This window comes from Hemicordylus capensis, chromosome 1 (assembly GCF_027244095.1).
Source record: "Hemicordylus capensis ecotype Gifberg chromosome 1, rHemCap1.1.pri, whole genome shotgun sequence".
NCBI lineage: Eukaryota > Metazoa > Chordata > Lepidosauria > Squamata > Cordylidae > Hemicordylus > Hemicordylus capensis.
The window spans coordinates 98877585-98904584 of record NC_069657.1 but is presented as its reverse complement, the minus strand read 5'-3'; the positions used below and the strand labels follow the sequence as shown (position 1 = coordinate 98904584).

At 44.0% G+C, this 27000-nt stretch overlaps 1 protein-coding gene across 5 annotated transcripts in view; it reads left to right on the top strand.

Annotated features, from left to right (window-relative positions):
- ANO1 (anoctamin 1) overlaps positions 1–27000 on the top strand; it is a 272685-nt gene that overhangs the window by 27011 nt on the left and 218674 nt on the right. For 2 of the 5 annotated variants that reach the window (XM_053265870.1, XM_053265841.1), the window contains exons 2-3: positions 22474–22551; positions 24966–25041. In XM_053265870.1, coding sequence (XP_053121845.1) covers positions 25017–25041 — 25 coding nt within the window. In that variant the 5' untranslated portion in view covers positions 22474–22551; positions 24966–25016. Of the gene's footprint in view, positions 1–6862; positions 6887–7260; positions 7747–22473; positions 22552–24965; positions 25042–27000 lie in introns of those variants that run through there. The other 3 variants (XM_053265860.1, XM_053265850.1, XM_053265879.1) reach the window with 3 other exon arrangements.

The window sequence follows — 27000 nt, the reverse complement described above, 5'->3', positions numbered from 1 at the left end:
TCCATTCACCATGAGCAGAGCTGAAGCCATGAACCATGAACCCTAGGACATACCCCCAGACCTCAACAATGTGTAAACAAGCGTTCCTTGGCAAACCAACAAATGTGACAAGTGTTCCATTATGTTTGGACATTGCATACCAACTAGGACTGAGCACAAAATCAATTTTTCATATATTCAGTTTTGCCCCTGGTTGAACAGGACCAGGTTCAAGTTTGAACTGGCTGGTTCAATCAACTTGGAGGTCTACTGGTAAAGGGGAATCCAGTGAGAATTCCCTTTTGCCAGTAAAGGGACGGGAGAGGGAGGCTGTCCTAAGTGTAGAGGGGACGGGAGGCAGGTAAATAGGTACTCCAAAGTGTCGGTGGCTGTGGTGGCGGCCATGGGGAGAGGGCAGCAGGGGCAGTAGGAGCAGCTCCCCCCCCCACTCCTGCTGGCCTCCCCCAGAGTAGCCTGAGCCAATGGTGGCCCAGTTCAGGCCTCTGCACATGCATGGAGGCCATTTTAGTGGTCATGCAAATGACCTCTGCACATGTGTGATGGTCACTAAAATGTTCTCCATGCATGTGCAGAGGCCCAAACTGGGTTGAGGAGGGCCTGAACTAGCCACAGCCAGCCCTAGCTACTCTGAAGGATGCCAGTGGGGTTGCGGGGGAGCCGCCTCCACCACCATCTCCCCCACAGCCGCTGCAGCGGTGGCCACCAGCACTTGTAAGTACCTATTTACTTCCCTCCCACCGCCTCTCCATTTAGGACAGCCCCTTTTACTGGTAAAGGGGAATCCTCACCAGATGGCCGAGGCTGGTCTGGTTCAACTGTTGAGCCAAGCCAGCTCAGTGTCGAGCCCGGCTTGAACCGAAGTGGCTCACACACCCCTAATACCAACCATGAGTACCACCCAATAATAAATTTCCATTGCATGCCAATTGTCACATACTGTCAGATATCCAATACTGGAATCTAATATAATACTGAAACCTAAATTCAGTAATTCAGTGCCAAAAAGACAAAAAATATATGGCAAATTTATATATTTGGCAAATTTTAGAACACTGAGAGAATATTTGCTGAATATTCAATAGTAAAGGTGAATTTTTAGGCATGAATTTGTTTCAGCTATATTCTATTTATTTAATTCTCTAAGACATGCCCATGGCTAATCCCATGCATGGCAGCTCTTGCAAGAGTTCAGAGAGCTGTCGGATAGCCACGGGTGGGAGGGAAGAAAAGGGTGGCACCAGCCAGCCGGCTGGAGGAAAAATGGCAGTGAATGGTGATGGAGGCCGGCTGGCAGAGAAAACAACAATAGGCAGGTTGAAGGAGGCAGAGGAGGAGGGGGAGGAGTGACCAAGCCGACCGACTGGCCATGGAGGGGAAGCGGCAGCCAGGCCGGCTGACGGATGGCTAGGCGGCTGCAACTGGCAGTCGGCTGGCCAGCCAGTAGGTAGGCAGCCAGAAAGCGAGGGCGGGTGGGCGGGCGGGCAGGCGGTGCAAAAGGAGATGGTGGGTGGCAGGCGTGGAACAAGAAGAAGGCGGAGGCTGCAGGTGGGCGGAGGGAGAAGGAGATGAAAAGGGGTGGGCAGGCAAGAAAGTGGCGGCGGCAAAATAGGGGCACAGTCAGATGCTCTGTGCCAGATCAGCAAGTATCCATATAATATCCCAATAATTATTAATCTTTGAGCAAGACCAGAACATCTGAAAGAAATCACATTTTGTGCACCACAAAACCAACTGTTACATTCATGTCATTACAATGATGTGGTATTACTGATACTGATTTTTTTTGCACGGGGGCGGGGAGCACAGTTTTGAACAAAAATCCTGGATGTGAAATATTATTCCATATCCAACTTTAGGCTTCTTGATAAAAATTAAATACTAAATTGATAACAGAAAATTCAGCTACAGTGCTTTCCAGTATTTGATAAATACTGCAGGAGGCAGGATAAACATATAATTCTCAACAAAGGGTTTTAAAGAAGAAAGGAAGAAATCCCTAGGAGGATGCAGGAAATGACGAGGAATCTCAAGGGACACCGAGCTCATCCTAGAGAAACCCAACTGTGGGAGAATATATTATGCAATTCCAAGATGATCAGATTACAGTTACAAATGCATCAGATCACTTATGGTGGACACATACTGCATGAGTTGTAACCCAGATCCCTTAGTGTGGAGACAAGCCTTCAGTTTACAAATATTGGTATATGCAATATCCGAGGTCATGCAATTTGGTGCTTCTGGAAAGAGGCCCCCAATTTCACTTCAGAAGAATATTGTTCTCACTCCTATTCTAAATGTCGCTCGTTGTAAAGTGGCAAAGTTGTAAAAAGTGATTTGGTGTATGTAGCCTGAATTTGAAAAGGGAAATGATCTCCCAAGTAGTGGGATGGGGATGGGGGGAAACTCCCTATAAAATAACCTTAAAAGAGAAAATGGCCATTACTGCTAAAGACACACTTGTGAGAAGTGAAATGGCTGAGGAACTCCATTCATGAGTGTCCAGACTAGATGCTTTCTCATAGGATGCTTCCTGGCAACCAAAGAAGCAACTCTGTAATGGCCCACTAGCCTATAAGAAGGGACTCCTCTGGAACGGAAATATTTTTTGGAGAAATCATTCCCACTACAAATTATATCTGTGGGAAAATTGTACCCTGTGATGAGTCTTTCTAAACGAGTTTGGAAGTATGTTTATTCTTAAATTGTGTATATTCCTGGAAACTTCACAAAGTGACTTTATGTGCCAGGAACAAGAACCTTTAGGGGATTCTCAGAAACCACAGTCCCCAGTAGCACTGTTTTGTTATGCTTATTCAAAACTCTCTCTTGCACAACCTTCTTCTCATCCTACTCTCCCTCCACCAAGCCATTGCTATTATTAAGCATTATGACTGACTAGACCTATCAAAAAAACAACTTTGAAATTAAAAAATATGTATCTGTGTTCCCTTTCTATTATCACATGGCACCATTTACAAAGTGTATACCTGCCACAACCTGTCGTGACCCCAGCCCTGAGCAGTAGCATGAAGTCGGACCATGAGGGGTGAGGAGGCAGTCAGGCTCAGTCCCAGGCTGTCCCAGCCCCAAGCCCTGACACCAGACTGGAGCCTGAACCTGCTAGCTGGGGGACTCCAGTATCATGACCCCTTCCCAGACTAGTGACCCTAGGAGGCAGGACCACCACTAGATCCAGCCCTTTGCTTTGACACTGGGCTGCAGCATGAAAGAACCTCGATACTGGAGCCCCCCCCCAAAAAAACCCCACAGCATCCTCAAAGCCTGAGCTTCTCAAGCAGCACCCCCAGAACCCAAGACCCTTGAAGAGCTGGGCCCTTCCACACTGTTGCACTCTCTGATATTGCCATGCCAATGTTGGCAACAAGCTAGGCAGGATAAAGCAGGAGGAGGAGGAGGGCCAGACTCCAGAAGGCTGTCCCTTTAAGGCTTCCACTCTCCAGGCAGGGAGGTGAAGTCCAGGAGCTCAGAGGTCTTTAAGAGCTTAGTCCACCTCTGCTGATGTTGGATCATATCATATGGAACTGCCTGTGATGTTGCAACCCATATATTGTCTTGCCATCTTCCAGAACTCTTGACTGAAAGACACCTGGAAGAGCAGAGATATGTTAACCAGGTTTTTCCCGAAATATGGTAGTAAGTAACCACACTTCATGACTATTGCTCAAAATGGGGGAAATTAGCTTCAAATGGGTGCAAACCAGTATACAGCTATGTTAACCTTAAAGTACTAGGGAAAGTAGATCTCGGATGGATGCATGGGAAGAAAACAAAGGAACATAGATACATGACTTGAAAACAAAGAGTTGCTTTATTGAGGGGTAATAGGGTATAGAATGAAGGAATAGGGTGATTAAAGTGAGGATTAGCACCTAACAAATTAGCTGGAAAATGGTCTTGCCATAAGGGGTTGGCAGACTCTCTGGTAATGACTTAGATTGCCCCTAATACACATTTACAATATTATAGTGCTAGAATAGGGGACAGAGATTTGGGGGTGAAAGATTTCAGAAAAAGAGATAGAGCAAAGACCTTGGAACAAGAGGCCCAAGAACCAGTACACATTTTGCTTGAGCCCAGGTCCCTCACCATGAACTGGCCTCTTTCTCACCACATAACTTATGCTCCCCCAAGCCTGTGCAAAAGGATCAGGATGGAATAACCTGGTGGATGAGAAGTGCTAAAATCCAAGCCACGGGAGTGCCCCTTCAAATTTCTTTGTTCTCCAGGCAGGAAGAAGGAGCCTGGGAGTGAAACTTGAGGCATTTAAGATCTCATTCTACCTCTGGCCCTTGTCAGAGCAAGCTGGATGCTATCGCCCCAACTTCCTTGCCTGGCCTTACCTCCCCTTGTGGGTTCCTGATTTCAGGACAGTACCAGTGTTCCCTCTAAGGTTTGCACTCACATGTATTTTGACGTCCACTCAGTTAATTTTAGATCCCACTCAGGTTGAATCAGGAAGGCCCCACTCCGAATGCATGTGCACACACGCATATTGATACTGCCGCCCAGAACAAAACTCATTCCACACATATAGGAGCGGGGGATAGAGAGATTGCTGGACAGGACACAGTCCAGGCCAAGGGTAGCACTTTGTTTCAGATTCTGATCCATAACTGACCCCACCCAATTAATTTCAGTTTTCCATGTGAGTGTGTCTTTTCCAGAAACTCTAGTCCCCATGTCCTACCTGTTTTGCCCCAGTCAACAGCAATGGGCTGCTCATAATTTTGCCATGTTAAAAGACAGCAGCCCTAGGTGCAGCTGCAAACGACACAAGTGTAATACTACAGCAAGGATTCTCAACATTGGCTCCCAGATGTTCTTGGACTTCAACTCCCATAAACCCCAACCAAAGGCCATAGGGGCTGGGGATTATGGGAGTTGAAGTCCAACAACATCTGGGGCCCAGTGTTGAGAATCCCTGTACTACAGTGTACGCACTTATCAACTGCAAGCCCCACCTTCCTCACTGACCACATGTACAGCATTTGACTGAAGAGACAACTGTATCTAGGGGGAAATCCCCCCTCGGAAAGCACACAGCATTCCTTATCTCTCCCCAGGTACTGACAGGTACTCTTCAGACAAATACTGTGCCTGTGGTTGGGGGGCGGGGGAGTGGGGTTACATAGCGACACAGGGAAGGGCTTTCCAGCTGGTGGCAACAATGGACTGATTTTGGATATAGTTGATATAGCAGCAGTGTCCGTAGAAATGAGTAATCTTTGAACAAGACCAGAACTTCTGAAAGAAATCCAAGCACATGGTCACATAATGCCTGGTTTTGATCAACTATAGTTGCCCTCCACGAACATTTTTTTTTTTCTTTAGCAAAAGCAGGAGTTCTCAAACTTGGGTCACTGGATGTTGCTGGATTTCAGCTCCCATAATCCCCAGCCTTTGGCCATTGTGTTGTTTGGATGGAAGAACATCTTAATATTTTATTCACTGACAGTTTCCCACCTTCAAATCATGTCCCCACCCCCACCCCCTGCCCCCGGCTGCTTTTATCTCTGTGAGAGAAAAGCAGCTTGTGGGGCAGGGGCAATTTGGATGTGGGAAAGCAGCAGAAAGAAAAGGATTAAGATGCCCTTCTCCGCCAGATGTTGGTCTCCCACTAGAGACTGCAGCACGAGCAGCTGCTTTAAGTTTTTTAAAAAATGAAATAAAATGAAATGCAGAAGGGACACTACATTATTAACACAGTGTGCAGTTTGAGCCTCAAAAGAATGATCCAGCTGCAGAAGATCCAACTTCATATCCAAGCAATGCTGGATGGGCCTAGTCCTATATCTTTCTCTGGGGCTTTCTCTGGGGCTGCCTCAGGGCTCTGGAATAAGTTCCATGCTGAAATAAGAGCATCTCCTTCTCTGTTTGTTTTCAGGAAAAACAAGACTCTTGGGTTTTCTCAGGCTTTTAATTAGAATTAATTTTTAAAACTTGTTTTAATAATTATTTTATTTTATTGTTTTTATTGTCATGTATTTTAGTTTGTGACTTGTAAATATTTTAAATGTTGTACACCGCCTATAGAGTTACATATCAGGTGGCATAAAAATATGATGAATAAATAAATAAATATATTTAAACAGTTTACATGCACAATTGTATTTGACAGATTATATGTTTATTTTCTTAGCTTCATGTGCATCTTGATTACTATTGATAGGATTTTTCCCCATTTGTATGCATAAATATTCTGCAATGATGGAAACCAAATAATTCCTTAACATTAATCTTTGCAATAGCAGGAACCCATTTCTAGCCAAGATTTCCAGAAACAGCTCAAAAACAGGCATTTACCTGCCCAAATTATGAGTTATATGAAGTTTTGCAATTATTTTTAGAAAATTCAAGAAAATGATGTGCAGATTAGGGATGTGCAAACCAGTTCAAATTCAAACCGGTTCAGTTTGACAGTTCAAACTCAAACCGAACTGGGCCCTGGTTTTGCCCTGCTGGTCCGAGTTCGAATTGAACTGGCCCTGGTTTGAATTTGGACCGGTTCGAACCAGTTTGAAGCTCCTAGGGTCCATTTCAGGTCTGTACTCCATTTTGTGAGACTTGTTTTGCTCAGTTCGTATGTCCTCCATTTTGTGAGACTTGTTTTGCTCAGTTTGCTGACATTGGCTGAGCTATTGATTCTGTGATTGTCCAGATGAGTCTGGCTCTCTGGTAGGCTGTGCACTGTGCCAGTGTTTGACAGCTGGCACCCTGTTGACCAGGGGGAGTGCAAAGGTGGGGGCTCCCAAAGGAGAGAGTTTCAAAACCTATTTAAACCCAAGCCTCTGGCCTGGAAAAATCTCTCTGGCTGCAGTTGGTTGCTGCTAGACTCTGGGCTGTGTGCTCCCTGTAGCTGCTGGTGAGTCCTTGCAGTCTAGCTGTGATGCTTTTTTGGTTCCACCCCCTGTGTTCCCTTCCTTGCCTTCCCTCTCTGCCCTGTCCTCCTCTGCTTTAAACCTTTTCCCAGTCTGTGTTTCCCCCCCGCCCCACTGTGCTCTCTCTCTCTCTCTCATCCCTTTTTTGGCCAGGGGCTATTGGGCCTGGCCCTGCCAGCCCTCCCCACTCCCATGCCACCTGCATTGCCCTGCATCCCTCCCTTGTCTTCTCCCTTTTTGCTCTGATTTTTTTAAAGTGCTTGATTCCCCCCCCCCCCCACATCCTAGCCCAGTCCTCCTCCTCACTTTGTTTGGCCAGGCCTACCTGGGGCCTCGTCCTGCCATCCCTCCCCCGCCACCCCACCTGCTGCATTGCCCTGCATCCCTCCCTCCCTCGCTCTGCTCTCTCACTCTCTCTTATTGCTGGTTTGTTTGTTATTCCCTTTATCTCTTTCTCTGTCCCAGTCCCTTTAAACTTTAAACCCCAAAGTGTGTGTTGTTTGTGTTTGTTTTCTCTCCTGTGCTTGGCCCTCTCTCTCTTTCTCTCTCTTTCTCTCTCTCTCTTTTGGTGGCTGCCTTCCAGCACCCCCTTTTCTTCCTTCCCCCCATTCTCACACAGCCTTACCACCAGCCAGACTTTTAATTTATTTTCAGTTTTTATTTTAAGTTGTTGGTTTGGGCAGGTGAGTCACTGGAAAGCGGCTCATTCTGCCCCCCCCTTGCCCCCGGCTGTGCCCGCCTGTGCCACCCTGTGCTGTGTGCCAGCCTCTGCTGCCACTGGTCTCTTTTTTGTCCTTGCTTCCTTTGACCAGTGTGTGGGGCAGAAGATACTGGAAGAAGAGGGGTGAGTTCTGACTTTTTGTTGTCCCCTTTTCCCCATAGTTGGTTTAAAATAGAGCCTCCTTAATTTTGCATTTGGGTGTGGGGAGGGATATTTTGTGTGCTTTCTTGCAGGTTGTCTCTTTTTTTGCAGGTTTTTTTCTTTTCTTTTCTTTTTACAGGTTCCTCCCTCCACCCGCCATCGTTTAGGTTATTGATTGCTTAGTTTTCATTGTATTTGTATTATTTATTACATTATTGTGGGTGGAGTGGGTGGGTAGGTTTTTTGTGTTAAAAGGGGTTTTAGTTAAATAGGGTTAAAAAATTTAAAATTTAATTTTAAAAAATTTAAAATTTAAAAACATTTAAATTTTTTGCTTTAGGTTCTCCCAATTTTTTTTAAGGGCTGGTAGGTTCTCCTTTAAAAAGGTTGCCCCCCACAAAAAAAATCCCGAAAAGGTTTCCCTGCTCACTCCTTCTGTTTTTTTAAGAGGTTCCTACCACCATAAGTTCTCTGTCTTTTTTTAAAGGTTCCCACCACTACCCCCTTCTGATTTTTTTTTCCAAAAGGTTTCCCACCCCCCAATTGGCTTTTTTTTTCTCCTAAGAAAAAAATCTGCACGGAGTTAGGGGTCTCCCTGGCCACAGAAAAAACTGAGGGCCCCGTCAGTAGGCTAGTGTTTCTAGGGATCAAGCTAGAAACTGTAGTAGGTTGTTCCAGGATGCTTGCAGACAAGCTTGAGGTTTTGAAGGAGCAGAATAGCCAGTGCATGAATGCTCGGAAGCTCACCCTCCACCAGCTGTCCCCGTTTGGGTCACCTGAACTTCGCTTGTAAGGTGGTGGCTCCTGGGAGGGCATTTCTTAGGCACCTGTACAATGCTCTGGCGGCCTCCATGAGCCACACCACAGGATTCGGGTTACCTCTCACATGAGGACTAACCTGCAGGTATGGGCATCAGACTCCTTCAATGGGGTGTCATTCTGGAGAGCTGAGCAGCTTCTGGAGGCAGACCTACAAGTACACTCATATGCAGCAGGGGGTCCTGGCTTTTGTGTCTATTTAGTGGGCATTGGTGTTCAGCCACTTGGCCCAGTAACTGGGAAGCATGGGATATCGCCAGGAATCTAACCTTTCTAGAATGTTTCCCTATTGTAATGGCCATGCATATCTGGGCCAACTATTTTACCAATTCAGCTGTGCGGTTCTGGTGTGATAACATGGCCGTGGTCCATGGCATCAATACGCAGACATCTAGGTCTGACAGGGTAATGTCCTTAGCTCGGCCATTTGTATTGCAGGGCCTTCACCACAATATATTTTTTTTGGTGGCTCACCATGTACCAGGATTGCAGAATGGCATTGCGGATGTGCTCTTTCATTCACAGGAAGAGTGTTTCCATCAGCTACCCCCAGGGCAAGACAGCACCCAGACCCCATGCCACCGTGGCTATGGAACCTTGGCATGTAGAGGTGTGCAGGGCAATCTAGGCATCCTTGGCCCCAAGCACATGGGTTGCATACGATAGGAAGGTCAGGTTTTTCCAACACCAGGTCGCAGGTAGGGTTAGCTGATATCTGGCCCGCCGCACCCGAGCACATTATACAGTTTTTGGTCAATCAAGTCCTCTTGTCTTTCTGCCACCACGATGGCCAGATATACCTGGCTGCCTTGGCCTTCTTTTCTAAAGCGCAAGGCTTTGTGGGATTCTACAATAGATTTTTGTGTCCATTGGATGCTTGAGGGGTGGTCCTGAGCTTGCCCACCTTTGCCTGATGCATGTCGCCCCTTCATACCAGATATCTTCGAGGCTTTGCTGGGGCTCATCCCTTCCATTTGTGAATCAGAATATGAAGTCTTCCTGTTTCATGCAACCATGGTCATGGCCTTTTGTGGGGCTTTTTGAGCATCTGAGCTTTTTCCCAGAGGCAGGGGAGACCCCAGGGTTTGGGTGGTCCAAAGGGGTGATTTAACCATCTTTATGTAGCATGTGACCATTAAGGAGCCAACATGGTGTAGTGGTTAGAGTGCTGGACTAGGACCGGGGAGACCCGAGTTCAAATCCCCATTCAGCCATGATGCTAGCTGGGTGACTCTGGGCCAGTCACTTCTCTCTCAGCCTAACCTACTTCACAGGGTTGTTGTGAGGAGAAACTTAAGCATGTAGTACACTGCTCTGGGCTCCTTGGAGGAAGAGCGGGATATAAAATGTAAAGAAGAAGAAGAAGAAGAAGAAGAAGAAGAAGAAGAAGAAGAAGAAGAAGAAGAAGAAGAAGAAGAAGAAGAAAAAGTCAAGAACTGAGCAGAAAAATGGAAAAATAAGCCACTGCATGGTCAATATTTGCACAATATAACTGGAAATACAGATATCACCAAGACCTGGCAATGGCTTAAGAATGGCAAGTTGAAGAAAGAAACAGAGAATTTAATACTGGCTGCACAAGAACAGACACTAAGAACAAATGCAATAAGAGCAAAAGTCGAAAAATCAACAACAAACAGCAAGTGCCGCCTTTGTAAAGAAGCAGATGTAACAGTGGACCACCTAATCAGCTGTTGTAAAAAGATTGCACAGACTGACTACAAACAAAGGCATGACAAGGTAGCAGGGATGATACACTGGAACATCTGCAAAAATACAAGCTACCTGTAGCCAAAAATTGGTGGGACCATAAAATTGAAAAATGTCTAAAATGAAGATGCAAAAAAGGTGGGACCATAAAATTGAAAAATGTCTAAAATGGAGATGCAAAAATATTATGGAACTTCTGACTACAAACAGACAAACATCTGCCACACAATACACCAGATATAACTGTAGTTGAGAAGAAAGAAAAACAAGTTAAAATAATCAATATAGCAATACCAGGGGATAGCAGAATAGAAGAAAAAGAAATAGAAAAAATCACAAAAGAAATAGAAAAAATCACAAAAGATCTACAAATTGAAATTGAAAGGCTGTGGCAGAAAAAGATCAAAGTAAACCCAGTGGTAGTTGGCACCCTAGGTGCAATTCCAAAACAACTCGAAGAGCACCTCAACACCATAGGGGCCACAGAAATCACCATCAGCCAATTACAAAAAGCAACTTTACTGGGAACAGCCTATATTCTGCAACGATATCTATAACAATAGCAACAACAATGACAATAAAATTCAGCCATCCCACGTCCTTGGGAAGGACTCGACGTCTGGATAAAACAAACCAGTCAATAACACCTGTCTGACTGTGTAAACAATAGTAATAATAAGTTGCATCATTCAAAGACTGATCAGAAGGGAAGAAAGCACCTGATCACCCTTCATCAAGCATCGAGCTTCATACTCTGCCCAGTGGTGTCCCTTGAACGGCAGAGTCTACCTTAGGATGTCTGTTTAGGCATGCCAACAGTTTGCCTTTGACCCAGTACTAATTCTGGGCTGTTCTGCAGCATGCCCTAAAGCAAGGGGGCTGGCCCATGGGGGCCTTTTCTTTGCACTCTTTCCATATTGAAGAAGCTTCTACTGCGGCCAGGCTGGTGTTTTCCGAGCCTGGAGTTCAGAGGCTTGAGTGCCTACAAGAGATAAGTTTGTTAGTGGTTGAAGTTTGCAGTTTACTTGTTCTTTCTCTTGGCAGGTCCAGCTCTGTCCTGGAGGCCTGTCAGGGTGCTGATAGTGGAACACTCTATTGTATTTTAGGCGCACAAGCAAGCTCAGAATTCCGGATGGGGGCCGCAGTTCACATTGGGTAGTCAAGAGTCCATCTCTTGGATCAGTGGGAGAGGCATGGTTTTTTATCATATCTTGCCCATGTTCTGGGAATTCCTTGCAAGCAGCTCACCCCCGGATGTTCTCCTGCTCCACTTGGGGGAGAATGATTTGGGAGACAGGCCAGGGCTGTCCATCATACATCAGGCAATTGGGGACATTGCAATTGTTAGAGCCTGGATCCTGGATGTCAGGGTGTGGTGGTCTGACCTTCTGCAATGCAGAGTTCGGCGTGGTGCTTTGAAACTTGGCAGGGTGGACAAGACACGCAAAAAGGTCAATCGGGAGTTAGGTATGTATGTTTCTTCAGTTGGAAGGGGATTTATAGCACACCCTGACATTGTTTTTTCCTGTCCCAAAGTTGTTTCGTGGGGATTGGGTGCATTTATTGCCCATGGCGTGTGATCTGTTTTGAGGAGACCTGGGGGGAGGATTGGCGGTGATTTTGGATGGTGGGTGGGTGGGGAAGGGGCCAAGCTAGGTTGGCTCTTCTCAGTGGCAGGCACAGTGTGGTGAAAATGGGCAGTGCAGTTTTGGTGTGCACCTTAAAGCAAGGCATTTGGCATCAGGAGGAATCCTTGGCAGTCCTTAGAGGCTTCATGGCTCAAGGAGTGCGGGCCCTGGATTGACTCCAAACTGCTAAAGGATCATCCTCATTAAAGGACTTCACAACTTAAGGGGGGTGGTCTTGAGGCAGGCAGCTTTGACACAGGTCAGCTACGATGACAGCATTAACTACAAGGCTGATGCTGGTCGGAGCCAAGGAGAATTGCCCGTTCTCTCTTCGCTGGATTCACTGCGTTCAGTGGATAGTGAGTTTCCACACTGTAGTGGATGGAGAGCCAATGCTCCTTTTCTTCATTTGATTTGATTGAATAAGGTTGTGGCCCATTTAATTCCATTTAAGTATCTTGTGTCTTCATTGGGGGGGTCTTGGTTCAATTAGGCCATTATATTAGAATGTGATACCAGCTAATCCATTGTCCAATAGGCATTCGGTGGTAGGCAGTAGTAGAACATCATTCTAGAAAAGAAGGAAGATTGCCCAAACTTGTCCACTACTTCAGAACTACTACTTTGCTGACATGGCTTGCATTGTGCTGTATGCCTAGGTGGCCAGATTTGGCTTTTAAAAAGCCAAATACTGGCTTACGGCCCATTTGACCCACAAGTATACCCCTTAGGTTCTGGCAACCCTGCGTATCCACCCATCAACATTACATGGATAATGGATGCAAACAGCACCAATTTGGCCCTGGGATATTCCAAGGCAGGCCAGTCTGGGTCTACTATGAGCCATATGAAAGGGCTCCTAAATCTTAATGTTATCATGATATTCTTCAAAGGAAGAAAAGGGAAATTAAATTCTCTAGATATGTATATATGTAATTGTTTTTAATGTGGAATAGAAAGCAGAAGAGAGGCATTTGCGATTGGAACGTATGTCATGGTCAAGGTAGGTTTTATACTAACATTCCAAACTGAGTTAGGCAAAATCTGCTTTTAGCCTCATGTGTGGAAATACCTTTTGTATGTGAGCTTTGTTTTGTTTACCGTTTATTTCTAAAAATCTTTCTATACAAGGGCAGGGGGGGCAGGGGGAACCCAGACAGTAGGAACTATCTCAAAGCAGTTCCCTGAAACTGCTTATGAAATACATTAACTTTATAGTCCCAGCTGTGAATACCTGACCAGCAAGTCATTACTGGGCTCGGTCACATAAATGGCCCCTTTTATTTCATAAACACTGCAGTTTGAACAGGATTGTGTTGTACATCAGATTTCACATAATCTTCCCTGAGACAGAATCCAGCTCTGCCATCCCACACACTGAGCAGGAATTGACATGTTTCTACTAACACCAGCTACTCACTGTGTATAAATGGCAATAGATTAAAACACTGAATGTTTCTCCAAGTTAAACTGATCTTCTAAATGCTATATCATCTCAGTGCTGTCCTAACTGCTGAATTAATGGAAAACCTATCACTGATATCAGTCCTGCAGTATCCCCAGGAGCAGTAGTAAAACAGGGCAAGATGAGCTGGGTGGCCTTGGAGAGAGGAAATGTGTCTGGGAAATGTTTGAGGAAAGATGAGAGAAGGCTGAGAAGCAATTCAAAGTCCTGGTGCTGAGGAGAAGAAAATAGCTGGAGAAGGGAATGGTATTTCAGGGTGGATTGGACATGTATGATACCAAGTCCCCTCGAAGGGCTTGTTGAGGGCAGCTGATGCTGGGGCTACTCAACAGAATTTATTAGTGTCGTGCGTTTTGGATTTTTTCTGTTTTGTTTTTGGCCCAAATCCAAAACACCCCAATTTTGTTCTTTGTTCGAAATTGCAAAATCTGAATCCAAAATGTTTTCGATTTTTTAAAAACGGCCCCAGGGCAAAACTAGTGGGTGGAGGTGGTATCTCCCAATGGGAGGAAGCTACCACTCAAATTTCAAAGGAATTGGGCAAAGGGCTAATTTTTTGAGAATTTTTGAAGTTTAAGATTTTTCCCATAGGGAAGAATGGCGGTTTCAGCAAAAGTACAGCTTCACATCAGGGGGTAAGGGGGTGGCCCAGAGCAGAGTAGGGTGAGTGGTAGTGCCCAGTGGGGGCAAGGAAGCTGCCAGAGTTATTTCAAAGGAATTGGACAGAGGGCAGATTTTTAAAGATTTAATGGAATTTACGGGTCTTTAAGGTTCTTCCCCAAAGGAGGATGGAGGTTTCTGCAGCCCCATAACTGCACTTGGGGGGCACCGGGGTAGCCCAGAGCAAGTGGTGGTGTAGAGCACATAGGGTGCCAACCACCCCCATGGGTTGCTAACCCATGGGTTACTGGGTTCTGTTGTTTCTGAGATGTTTTGAGTGTAGATTCTCTGGTAGCATATGAGAGTGGATTCATGGTTTGTCATTGAAAATCTCATATGCTACCAGAGAATCTACAGGCTGGGCTCAGGCTGGCAACAAGGCAGGCATAGGCAATGACATGGCATCTCTCAAGGCTTTAAAAAAAAATTCTTCTGGAACAAAAAAGCAGTGCAGCAGATAAATCCATTCTAGGCTGGCATGCAGTAGCCATAGCAGATTGGCAGGCTGGGCTCAGGCTGGCAACAAGGCAGGCAGGCATAGGCAATGGCATGGCATCATCATGGCAACTTGAGGCATGCTATGCAATGCAAACTAGTTCCCTCTCTCTCTCTCTTCAATGAGGCAGAAAGGCAGAATGGCGAATGAGTAACTAACTTGTTGAATGAATTGAAAACCCCTCCATGAACTCCTCCCCACCCTTGCCCCTTCTTCGATCCTTCCCCTGGCCAATGTGGGGTCAGTAAAGCGTGGCAAGAGGCAAAAGAGCCAATGGGGAACAAGGAGGGAATCGACAGCAGGTCAAACCATGCTTTAAGTCACCGACTGCAAGGCTGGAAGGGCGGGAAATTCAAAGGGATGTCAAACACAAAATGGAGACTTACTCAGAGATCACCACAAAACGGAGGTCCGAAACAACAAAATGTTTTGTAGCTGAAACAGGGACATTTTGTTTTGTGTACAAAACTTTTGGATTTGGAAAATGGGCGTTTTGTCTTGTCTACAAAACACTCGTTTCGAGAACAAAACTTTTTGTGCCCGAAACGTTTCGCACATCCCTAGAATTTATATAAGTAAATTCCACAGTAGGAGAGCAAGATCCTCCAGCTCAGATTAACCACAGAACAAGTCTGGTGGGAAACAAAGAGAAAGAAAGCAATAGGCCACTTCTGACAGTCATGCTGTTATCCAGGCTGATTGGCTGGATGGATAAGGCTTTGTATTGGCAGGAAGGCAAGGCAAGAGGGCTGTCATTAAAGGAAGGAGGGCGAGAAAGATCTCAGTCACATATACAGAGCCGCTTCTGTTTCTTAGCCTGGTCATCATTTGGGTTCCCAATCTGCTCCTGAGAGGGTATAGGGCAGGCACTGCCAAGGGTCCCATGCTACATCTGGTCCTATGGGAAGTAACATAAATTGTTTTATTAGTATATATAAAAACTTCTTCCCATTCACAGATTTCCAGCCATCTTTGAATTAGTGTCAAAAGTCATCATCTTTACTATAAATTTTATAAAACATACACTTCCCTGAGATACTTCACACATTTAAATGTTTAGGTATACTCTCAAGAACAGAACTGTGTGTTACAAAAATCAGGGGGCTTGTAAAATCACAGCCCATTTCAAGTTCTACCCCATTGCCCTCCTTAATGTATAGTACAACTCCATACCCTGATGTCATTACTCTATGAGAAAATTCACAGCAGCCAATCCCAGCTCCTGTCTAATAATTAGATCAATAATATCGAAAAGAGCCTATGTACATATGAATGGTACATACTTAGGCTTAATTCATTTGATCAGGAACCCTGCCTGTTGAAGTGTTCTCAGCTATAGGGACAGATCCTACATGCACATAGTTTGGAAATCCATATGTTTTTTCAGACATTATGGAGAATATCTGTAGAGGATGGGGCCAGAAGGCATGAGGGCCTGGTCCTACTTTTTCTATGTGAGTTCAGATGAACATCTGAACAGTATTCATGGGTGTCCACAGAACTCTCTGCAATGACTTTTTCTGGAGGTGGGGTGGGGGAGCAAAGGCTACAAGGATTCTGTGGCCACATTTGCACATAACACGAAACAGGAGGTGAGGAGACCTCCAGTTTCTGAAACTGTATGTCCAAATGCAGGCAACCACAGTTTCATGAAGAAATGTACCCATGGTTTTCCCCTCTGGCCTTTTGTACCTTCAATTTGTAATACGCTCCACTACCTGGACCTCCAGTTCTGTGTTATGTCTGAACATTAGCACCACAGTCTCCCCCTTCTGCAACCAGAGTTGAGGGAGGAAGCTCCTCCCTCTTTCTGGCTGCTACTGGCTGCTGGGGCTGTCCTTCATAAGAAAATAAGAATATTAGACCATAAGATCATAAGAACCCAAGAACAGGCTGGAACAGGCACAAGGCCCATTTAGTCCAGCATCATGTTTCACACAGTGGTCCACCAGATGCCTCTGAGTAGCCTACAGGCAAGAGGTATGTGCATGCCCTCTCTCCTGCTGTTGCTCCCCTGCAACTGGTATTGAGAGGCATCATGCCTCTGAGGCTGGGGATGGCCCACAGCCACCAGACTAGTAGTCATTGATAGACTTTTCAAACATGAATCTTTCTAAGCCTATTTTAAAGCCATCCAAGCTGGTGGCTGTCACCACATCCCATGGCAAAAAAATCCATAGATTAATTCCATAGATTAATTATGCGCTGTGTGAAAAAGTACTGCCTCTTGTTGGCGCCCAAAATTGACCTTCAGTTTGACCTTCAGTTTCATGTGGTTACACCTGGTTCTAGAGAGAGAAAATTCTCTCTGTCCACCCTCTCCACTCCATGCATAATTTTATACACCTCGATCATATCTCCCCTTAGTCGCCTCTTTTCCAAGGTAAAGAGCCCCCGATGCTGTAGCCCAGCCTCATAAGGAAGGTGCTCCAGGTCCCTGATCATCTTGGTTGCCCTCTCTGCACCTTTTCCAGTTCTACAGTATCCTTCTTAAGATACATTGACCAGAACTGTATGCAATACTCCAGATGTGGCTGTACCATGGATTTGTATAAAGAAAGGCATTATAATATTAGCATTTTTATTTTCAATCCCCTTCCTAATGATTCCTAGCATGGAATTAGCCTTTTTCACAACTGCCGCACACTGAGTCAACACTTTCAATGAGCTGTCTACCACGACCCCAAGATCTCTCTCCTGGTCAGTCACCGACAGCTCAAATCCCATCAGTGTATCTGTGAAGTTGGATTTATTTATTTTTTTGCCCCAGTGTGCTGTGCATCACTTTTCACTTGCTTACACTGAACTGCATTTGCCATTTTGTCATCCACACCCCAAGATTGGAGATATCTTTTTGGAGCGCCTCAAAATCTATTGTGGATTTCACTACCCTAAATAGTTTAGTGTCGTCTGAAAATTCAGGCACTTCACTGGTCACCCCAACTTCTAGATCGTTTATGAACAAGTGAGCACTGGTCCCAATATCAATCCCTGGGGGACCCCACTTCCCTCCATTGTGAAAACTGTCCATTTATTCCCAGTCTCTGTTTCCTGTCCTTCAATCAGTTACCGATCCACACACGAACCTGTCCCCTTATTCCATGACTGCTCAGTTTACTCAAGAGCCTTTGGTGGGGAACTTTATCAATAGCTTTTTGGAAGTCCAAATATTCTATGTCAACCGGATCACCTTTATCCACATGCCTGTTGACACTCTCAAAGAACTTCAAAAAGTTAGTGAGGCAAGACTTTCCCTTGCAGAAGCCATGCTGGTTCTCCTTCAACTCCCTGGCAACCAGTTCCCCCTCCGGTCTGCACTCAGCGAGACTGTAGAGAGGGAGCTCTCTGTTTCATTCAAATACAGATGGGCTGGTTCATTGGACTTGGGGTTCCATTTTATGTCTGAAGGTGGCACCCCTCTCCCTGTACTGGAGCTCCTGACACTGCTGCCAGTTTCTGGGTCTGAGGCATGGCAAGCAGCATGTCCTCCCTCCCTCCCTTCCTCCTTGCTTCCCTTCCTCCTGCAAAGCCGAGCCACTGGAGATAGAGTTAGCTCAGCTGCCTCCCTGCCACACTCACTGGCTGCAGTGCCCAGTGCATCAAGCACTGCCTGCAAGCACTGCCTGCCCCCTTTGTTGCCTTTGGGGAGTTGGGGGAAAGGGTGCTGGGAAAGGTGAAGGGTCAATCTGGAAGGTGGAAAATGCCTCCGCTTGGCCCCCTCCAGATTCCCATAACATTACATACATGTTTCTTCAGTCTTGTTGGCTGCTGCTCTTGCATATGGTGACTGCCAACCATGGGTTTGCCTCTGCATAATGTGTCGAATGAGCCTCAGGAATTATTCTTTAATGCACAGAACAATTGTCGAGGGACTACATTTTGCCTATAAAGTTAACCCCTTTATTTAAGAAGAGAACAGCTAAAAGGGAGGTTGTAAGTTCAATGTCAATCAGTCATCAGATTTTATTAGTCCATTGACCATATCCAGTTCAAAGAACCATGGCTCCAGAACAGATATCGGTCAATTCCCATTAGGAAAGATCTCATTTTAATCACAAAATGTAATAGTTTTGCCACTAACAGTGTAAGGGAAGAGTCAGCCCCACAGAAAATAAGTAAACGTTCATCAGGTCTCCCAGGCAATGTTCTAATGCATGGGAACACCACATTCCCCCTCCTGCCCATATCTACTATTTTAAAAATCTACTATTTTAAAAAAGAATATGAACCAGGGATTCAGTCTCACCTGAGACACATGGATAGAAGCTTTGGGACACTGCAATAGCTTTAAAACAGCCTAATATTTGAATAGCATAACATTAGACCTGACCAAAGAAAGAGCCTTACTGTACATTCAAATTGAAAGAATTCCTAAACGGGGGCACATTCATTTGGATTAGGAAAGCGCAATCCAAATACCAGTAGTTAGCAAGCTTGATGGGCTAAAGCTAACATAGCTGGTCTATTAGTGTCTACAATCCTTTGTTTCAGGGGCGTAGCAAGGTTGGAGTGGGCCCAGAGACAAGATTTTAAAATGCCCTCCGCCCCACTGAAGCTCAGTTCATGAAGTAAAGAAATCTTAAATGAGGCTGAATGTTCTGATACCTCCAGATCTTAACACTCACATCAATTTCAGAGGATGAATACAACTGAAAGAAGCCCGGGCGGGTGCGCAGCTGGAGGAGTCAGTCATGTGACTTTCCTCGGGGGGGGCCCAAGGCAGTGGGCCCCCAGACAACTGTCTCCCCTTGACCTATTATAGTTACACTCCTGCTTTGTTTAATTGTCACTCTAGCATGGCCACCATTCATCCCGAGCAACATGGTGGTGGGAAACCCCAGCATATAAATTTTCTTGGACAAGGCCTTCTTCCAAGATGAAACAAAAGGGTCAGCTAGAGTCAGTGAGACAAATTAAATGGGAAAGGCACCAGAGCCCAAACAGAGCTAATAATGTTTAGTATATCTCCATCTCAACAAGGAGCTTAATCAGACTTTCAAATACAGCAACACCCCTGCCACACATCTAGGTGGTCCCAAAGTGGAGCTCAGGAAATTTCCCTGCGCCCTTTCCAAAGATGGGGACATCCCTGTAATCCAAACAGGGACTCCATAGAGTATCTGGGAAGCCACTTAGCTTTATATAACTGTAATGTAGCAGGGACAAGCATAGCACCCTTAGGAGAGGGGGGGACGAATGGCCTTTGAGCAATGATCCACCCTTCAAAGTGAATTCAGTGTGTGCATTGACTGTTCCAGTGTTTGTTTTTAAAGGACTTTGGAGACATTCACTGCATTGAAATGTCATTTTTATTAAACACTTTTGAAGCATCAGGGTTTTTACACTGTAAGAATCACACAAACGTTGTAGCCCTTTTTAAATCTAAACAGAGGTTATGAACTTTCTTTCTAAACTGATTCTTACAATATTTGGTTTCAAAAATCAGTAGCATCAGTCTGGTGTGAAAACCAGTGTGAAAATGTCTTACAATGTAATTAATAAATATTGCAGCAATAACAAAAGAAAGGCTGGTTATTCTCTACCGTTTAGCTCATAGTGGTTTTTTTAACCAAATAAGGCAATTCAGCTTTACTCTGCTTATAATACAGACATGAAATATGATGTCTCAGATGGTTAGAGAAAACACATTTCATGTCTTCTTGCCTATTTCCAAGGTTCTCCCCCTAACATTTAAAAATCTGGCTGTGATTCTTGGACAGACTTATAGAGATCCCCATTTTTTTCACTTTTCAAAATGCTTTAATAAAGGTCCAAGTGAAAAAACAAAATATCAGCTGAACGAGAATTTATTCTGACAAGAAAGTGGAACTCATTAAAAATCCCAATGATGCAAAGATACTTTAGAGCAGGCATTCCCAACCCTGGGTCCCCAGATGTTTTTGGACTACAACATCTGAGGACCCAACATTGGAAACCCTTGTTTTAAGGAAGCAAACGTTTGCCAATGGCTAACATCATTACTATGAATACTAATACAGGTGGCCCTCATTATTCGCAGGGGTTCTGTTCTTGCCTATAACCATGAATACAGAGACCGTGAATAAAGGAACCTTAGCTGATGGGAATCTAGGGGTTAGGTTCCTACACATACCAAAAGAAGAAGAAGAAACCAAAAATGTGAGGGGGGGAGAGAAATAAGAGTAGAAATGAACAGTACCGTGCTCTCCAGGGCTCAAGAAATGCCCCCCAAACCCCACAATTGGCCAAATTTTTGGTGAATATTCACCAAATCAATGTGGGGTTTTTAACCAAAAAAAACTCTCAAAATGGCTCCATGTTGTAAAATGGTGGTTGGAAGTGACACCAGAAGTCATTTCTGGCCACTCATCAACTGTAAATAGATGAATTTTAGGCTGTTTTTCTACCACGCATAATGAAATCATGTCTCTAAGACCCATTCACGGATATGTGGTGAACGGGACCAAGGGCCACCTGTCCTACTAATAATAATACAGCTACTGCAAATACTGATATACTGTTTTTCATCAACAAAGGTCATGAAGCAGTTTACATGGAAAAATAAATAAGGTGTCTCCCTATCCCAAAAGGCTCACAATCTAAAAATAAACATAAGGTAGACACCAGCAACAATCACTGGAGGGTTGCTGTGCTGGAGTCGGATAGGGACAGTTGCTTTCTCCCTCTGCTAAATATTAGAGAATCGCCACTTTAAAAGGTGCTGAGAGGGTCATGTTTCCTCTCTTACAGAGTGCTTCTGGAGTGCAGGTGCAACTGGGAATTTAGAGTGCTTCTGGAGCATCGGTGGAGCTGGGGGAGTTGCACAAAGTCTCCCATTGCCTCCCTGCAAAGCATCCTAATCCATATGCTTAGTCAGTTAGGATGTCAGCAAATGTTCTGTAACTTGCTTCATCAACTTGGTTGCTGGCAGGCAATGAAAACTGCTCTCTCTCCAGAGAGGAGAGCTGGTCTTGTGGCAGCAAGCATGACTTGTCCCCTTAGCTAAGCAGGGTCCACCTTGGTTGCGTTTGAATGGGAGACTAGAAGTGTGAGCACTGTAAGACATTCCCCTCAGGATGGAGCCACTCTGGGAAGAGAAGAAGGTTCCAAGTTCCCTCCCTGGCTTCTCCAAGATAGGGCTGAGAGAGATTCCTGCCTGCAACTTTGGAGAAGCCACTGCCAGTCTCTGAAGGCAATACTGAGCTAGATGGACCAATAGTCTTACTCAGTATACGGCAGCTTCCTGTGTTCCTAAAACAGAAAAGTGATAGCCTTGTTGGGCCTTTTATTGGAATGTTGGGCTCTATTGTCCAAAGTCTCATGACACCCTCAAATGTGGTTTGGTCCTGGGAGAGCCAAATTAGATGATATGCCTATTAAATTATTGGGACCTACTGTATGTGTTTGTTCTGTTAAATGTAAATAGCTGTAATTCAAGGCTCCAATCCATATCAGGACCCCATGAGGAGGAAGGGGTCTTTAATAATTTGCCCCTCTTTTTCCAATCTAGCTTCCCCTCCCATTACTGCTATTTGCCTTTGGAAGAATGTTCCCAAGGGTAGAAGTGGGGGCAAAAAGATAATCCCCCCTTCTGGAAATATGGCCTGAAGACACATGATTCAGCAGCTTTTCTGAAGCGAAACAGATCTGGATTTGATCAGTACCTGTGTGGGAAACCAGAACTTTTTATGCCCCTTATGACAAGAGAAAAATGTATTTTTTTTAAAAAAAAGCTTGGAAAAATAAATGGGAATTGGCCATTTAAATGCCTACATAAATTGAGACTAAAGAACAGAATTGCTAAGACTGGCTGTGGGCTGAAGGACTTGCCTCCCATCTCTGGGGCAGTTTGAGTGGCCCAGTCCACATACTGGGGGATTTGTCCTCCCTTCCATGTGTGGAATGCAGTTATCCCTCTTCAGTTAATAAACAACTGTGCTCTCTCCATGTAGGATTTTGGTTGCCTATCCAGCTCCCTTTGGAGACATTTAGGAGCTGAGTGCCTAAAGCGCTGATTATGAATTCGTTTGGTAAGACTTGAGAAAATAATAATAAATGTGGGGGTTCAACTGCTATTATACTCTTTACCACCATTTTCCACTCCACACCCACCAATGGAGCTTTTACCTCAATTTAGGATGCATAGCTGCTGGGAGGGTCATACGTCATTGGTGGTTTCTTGGCACAGCGGGGAAATGCTTGACTAACAAGCAGAAGGTTGCCGGTTTGAAACCCTGCTGGTACTATATCGGGCAGCAGCGATATAAGAAGATGCTGAAAGGCATCAGCTCATACTGTAAGGGAGGAGGCCATGGTAAACCCCTCCTGTATTCTACCAAAGAAAAACCACAGGGCTCTGTGGGCTCCAGGGGTCAAAATCGACTTGACAGAACACGTTACCTTTAATTGCCCTTGTACATGCATAGGCTTGGCAGCAGCATCCTGGGGTGAGACTCACTTGTCTCCGGTGCCCTGTCAGATAGTATTGGCTTTGTTGGGAGGCCATCATCTTCTAGTAGCCAAGGGGATTATTTGGCATGGGAAGCACATTCATATATTTTCCTTATTCTTTGGGAAGCTAGAGCGAAGATGAAAGATAAGGATGAGATTGAGCTGGAACAGTTCAAAGGCCAAAAGTGGAACATAAGTGGAATTACCGACTTTCTACTTATCACATGTTTACTGGGGTAGTGCTGCAGGTGCAGTTACAGAGAGCTTCTGCATTGGTGAAGTGTCTCAACATTCTCCAGCAGGCTTATAGCTCATTTCTTGGACTGTCTTGGCCTAATATGATATAATGACATTTTGTGGATGAGAGCCTCTCTGGATCCTAATGCAACACAAATGTAGCACAGCAAGGCATGGGGAAGATGCTAATGTGCTAGTAGTCCTGGTATCAGAGCAGTGTCATAAATGCAGTACTAGGAACCTGTTTCCTAGTTCTATGGGCTTCTTTCTCAGCCAGTGTAATCCATCATAGGACTGAACTGCAAATTATTTAAACAGCTTGCTGGAACAAAGGATAGCAAGCATATAAAAACAGAATTTAAACACTGTGTATCTCAAAAGTGACAGGATACATCCACATTTATTGTCCTGGATCTACTAAGCTCAACAAAACAATGTGCTTAAAGCACAAATTCGCCAGCTCATGTTCAATAAGACTGATTGAGCTGCTCTGGAGATAGAGGACCAGACCTTAATGATAGTAAGTCCTCTTGGCTTAGAAAGATTTTTCGCCTTCTCTCACAACCCATGACCCTGGGATTATCCTATGAAACTGACTGGCAAAGAACAGATAAAAGGAAGCACCCACACATCACATACTGTAATTATTCTATGAAATTCACTGCCTCAGATCACTGCTTTAAAAGGGGAATAGACAAATACATGGAGGACAGGCTTATCAGTGACTACTAGTCATGATGGCTATATGCTACCTACACATGCAGAGGTAGTTGCTGGGAGAAAACATTGGGAGATGGCTATTTGCCTACAAGACTGCTTCTGAGACTCCCAGAAATGTCTGGTTGGCCAGTGTGGAAAGGCTGGGCCTTTAGTTGGATCTTACAGAGCCTTTCATATGTTTTTATGAGCAAAAGTGAAACATGTGCCTAGACAAGCAGATGGCTATGTACTCACTTCTCTTCTGCTTATAAAAACATAAGAATGGCGTGCAAATTTCCATGCAATTAATGTCACATGTAGTTTGATCTTAAGAAACCCATGTTCAAATTTTATGCAGACCCCATATTACCATGGTGAGTGTGTGAATACTGAAACCTCATGGGCAGGGCCAACTGCATGGGTCTTTCTCACCTCAGTCATCATGGTGGGGGATGGAGGAGCTATGAATTTCCTGGGTGACCTTGGGCAAACCTCTCTCACCTCAACCTACCTCACAGAGTTCTTAGGAGGACAAAATGAGATTTTTCCACCCCTGAAGAAGGGTGGAATGAAAAAGCACTAAACAAACATGTTCCCCTCTCCTGCTGCATATAAACTGATTTACAGCTCAGTGAAAAAGAGATATGTTCTGAATGAAAACACCCTCTTAAACATCAAAAATCTCATAACTAGAATTAGTCTAATGGGGCAATTTGGTTTTGACACGTCACTGCCTTATGATTTGCTATGAGCCATTCTGAGCGTCCCATGTTTGAGCAGAAAGGTGGGACAGACATTATTTTAATAAAGCAATAAAAACAAATAACTGCATATTTTCATACCCTGAAGGAAGTTGAATTTAAATGCATGAGTAAACAGTTTGTGAAATTTATTTTAAAGATGAAGCTATTTTACAAGGGTCAGGATATGTCACTGACCATTTATGATTTAAACTTGCTCAAGAACTACAAAGACACATTCTTTTTAGAACTCTGAGCCACACCTTAATTACCTTCACATGTTCTGTTCCAACTCATGTTTTGTCTTTCATTTCTAGCATACTCAAGGATAAGGAGAAATACCTGGAGAGAGGACATAATTCTGAAAAATGTATTATTCTCATTTGTTAACAGGTAAGAGAAGTGTTTCATAATTGCCGTGTCTTGTAAAAATATAGGTTTATGTATAGGAGTGTTGAGTTATGTATAGGACTCAAGTGTACATTTTGCAATTAGGAGTTTTTATTTGATGCTACCATAGATTATTGATGGCTGCACAAAATCATTCCATAAAATCACAATTTATTTTCTAGTAGATCTATACTAGTAATATGTTTTAGAGCAAAATTGGTCTCTGAAGTTGAAAGTTCCAGTTGATGTCAGTTGGTGTGTTGATTTCCGAATGTAAACTGAATGAAGGCTATGTAACAGAAGAGCATAACATATAGAAGAGCTCAATACCATGATCTAGAGAGTTATGCCTTATACAACATGCAGGATACTTTTGAGAGACAATTATCCTTCCTGATGTATTGTGTTCTCTTAATCCTGGTGGCAAAGGAGATTTTAGTTGGAAAATTAGTACACGTAGGGTAAAAAGTGATTGACAAGCTGTTGAAGATTTAGTAACTGCACTAGTTGGCTATGAGATTGGTTTATTGACCAGTGTCAGGTGTCATATATTTAAATCCTCTGTTTCTTCACCATCAGAGCTGATACAGTGGGTTCTTCCTTTAGAGCTAAATCTACTGAGCACATGGAGGTTTACTTTTATGAGACTATTTGGATGAAATCCAAATTATTTTAGTAGAATTAATGAACATGTCAAAAATAGATTTAAAGACCATGAAGCCTTTTATAATAGGTTAGGAGTTCCTAAGGTCTGCAGACTACTTCTTATCTGGCTATCTTCCAGCTAAGTATGGACGCACTCGTCCTATGCACGTTTAAGTATAACCTTAAATAAAGGTGACTATATTTCAAAAAGGGAATACCTTCTTCTGTACCTTTAAAGAGTTTTCAAGCAGGACAAAACTTCAGCAGGTACAATTTTTCTTAACATTGAAATACTATGATGGAAGAAGGTATATCTGGGGAACTTTTGTCTTCATTGGAGTTCTTCAAAGGATGGATGTGCTGATCCTCTATGGGGAAGGTGCAGGTAATCTTGCTGTTAAAAGATAATCCTAGGACTAATGCTGGGGGCCAGAGAGGGAGAGCTTGTCCTGGAGTAAGTCTTCAGTGATGAAACTGACTATGTATATGTCCCTGTGTAGGTGCTCTATTTTACAAACGGACTATGTAATACTGCAGGATAAGTAATGGTTTTATAAATGCTGCAATGTAACTTTAAGTTAGCCAAAGCACTCTAACATGACTCAATGATGTAAGCACGTTTTTGGAGAAACCGCAAGTAAATGAGTTGGGGTTAAAAAAAAATCATCTTCCTTTTTAAAAGAGAAAAGATATCCCTGAGAAAGAGCCTTATAGTTGGAAATGTATTGGATTTTTTTAAAGAATAAAAGTGACTTTTAATAGCACTTTTGAGTGTCATAGCAATTATAGCACTGTACCTAAAAAAAGGTTTAATACTGGTGATGCTAGGATTTGATGTTTACTTTGACAGTGGAAGATCCAATTCCCCGGCTATATTTATGATGTACTTAATAATCTGTTACAAAGCAGAAGAAAAAAGAGGAATAAAATCTGTAGTAAAACTGATTTGGTCATTCTTTGTCTTATATGACTTAATATGGGACTCCTGAAATGTGCAAAGCAAACTAGGGATACTGTACCCTTTGCAACCTGGTCACACCACAAGTACTTACTGAAGAACTTTGTTTCAAACATGCTTGGTAAGAAAAGGGACATGTATAAATAAAATTCATTCTTCTAGGGGAAAGTCTGTATCTGTTTCTTTGTACAAAACCAAGAAAAGGAAATTGATAGGTAATGATCTTGAGAGTTTTAAAGTGGATCTTGAGAGTTTTAAAGTAGAATCCTGCAGGGCAGACCTTTGAGATAACAGGATACAGCTGAAGAAAAATATCCCTTGGGAAAGTGCAAAAGATGCAAAAGCAGTTTTAAAGCAAT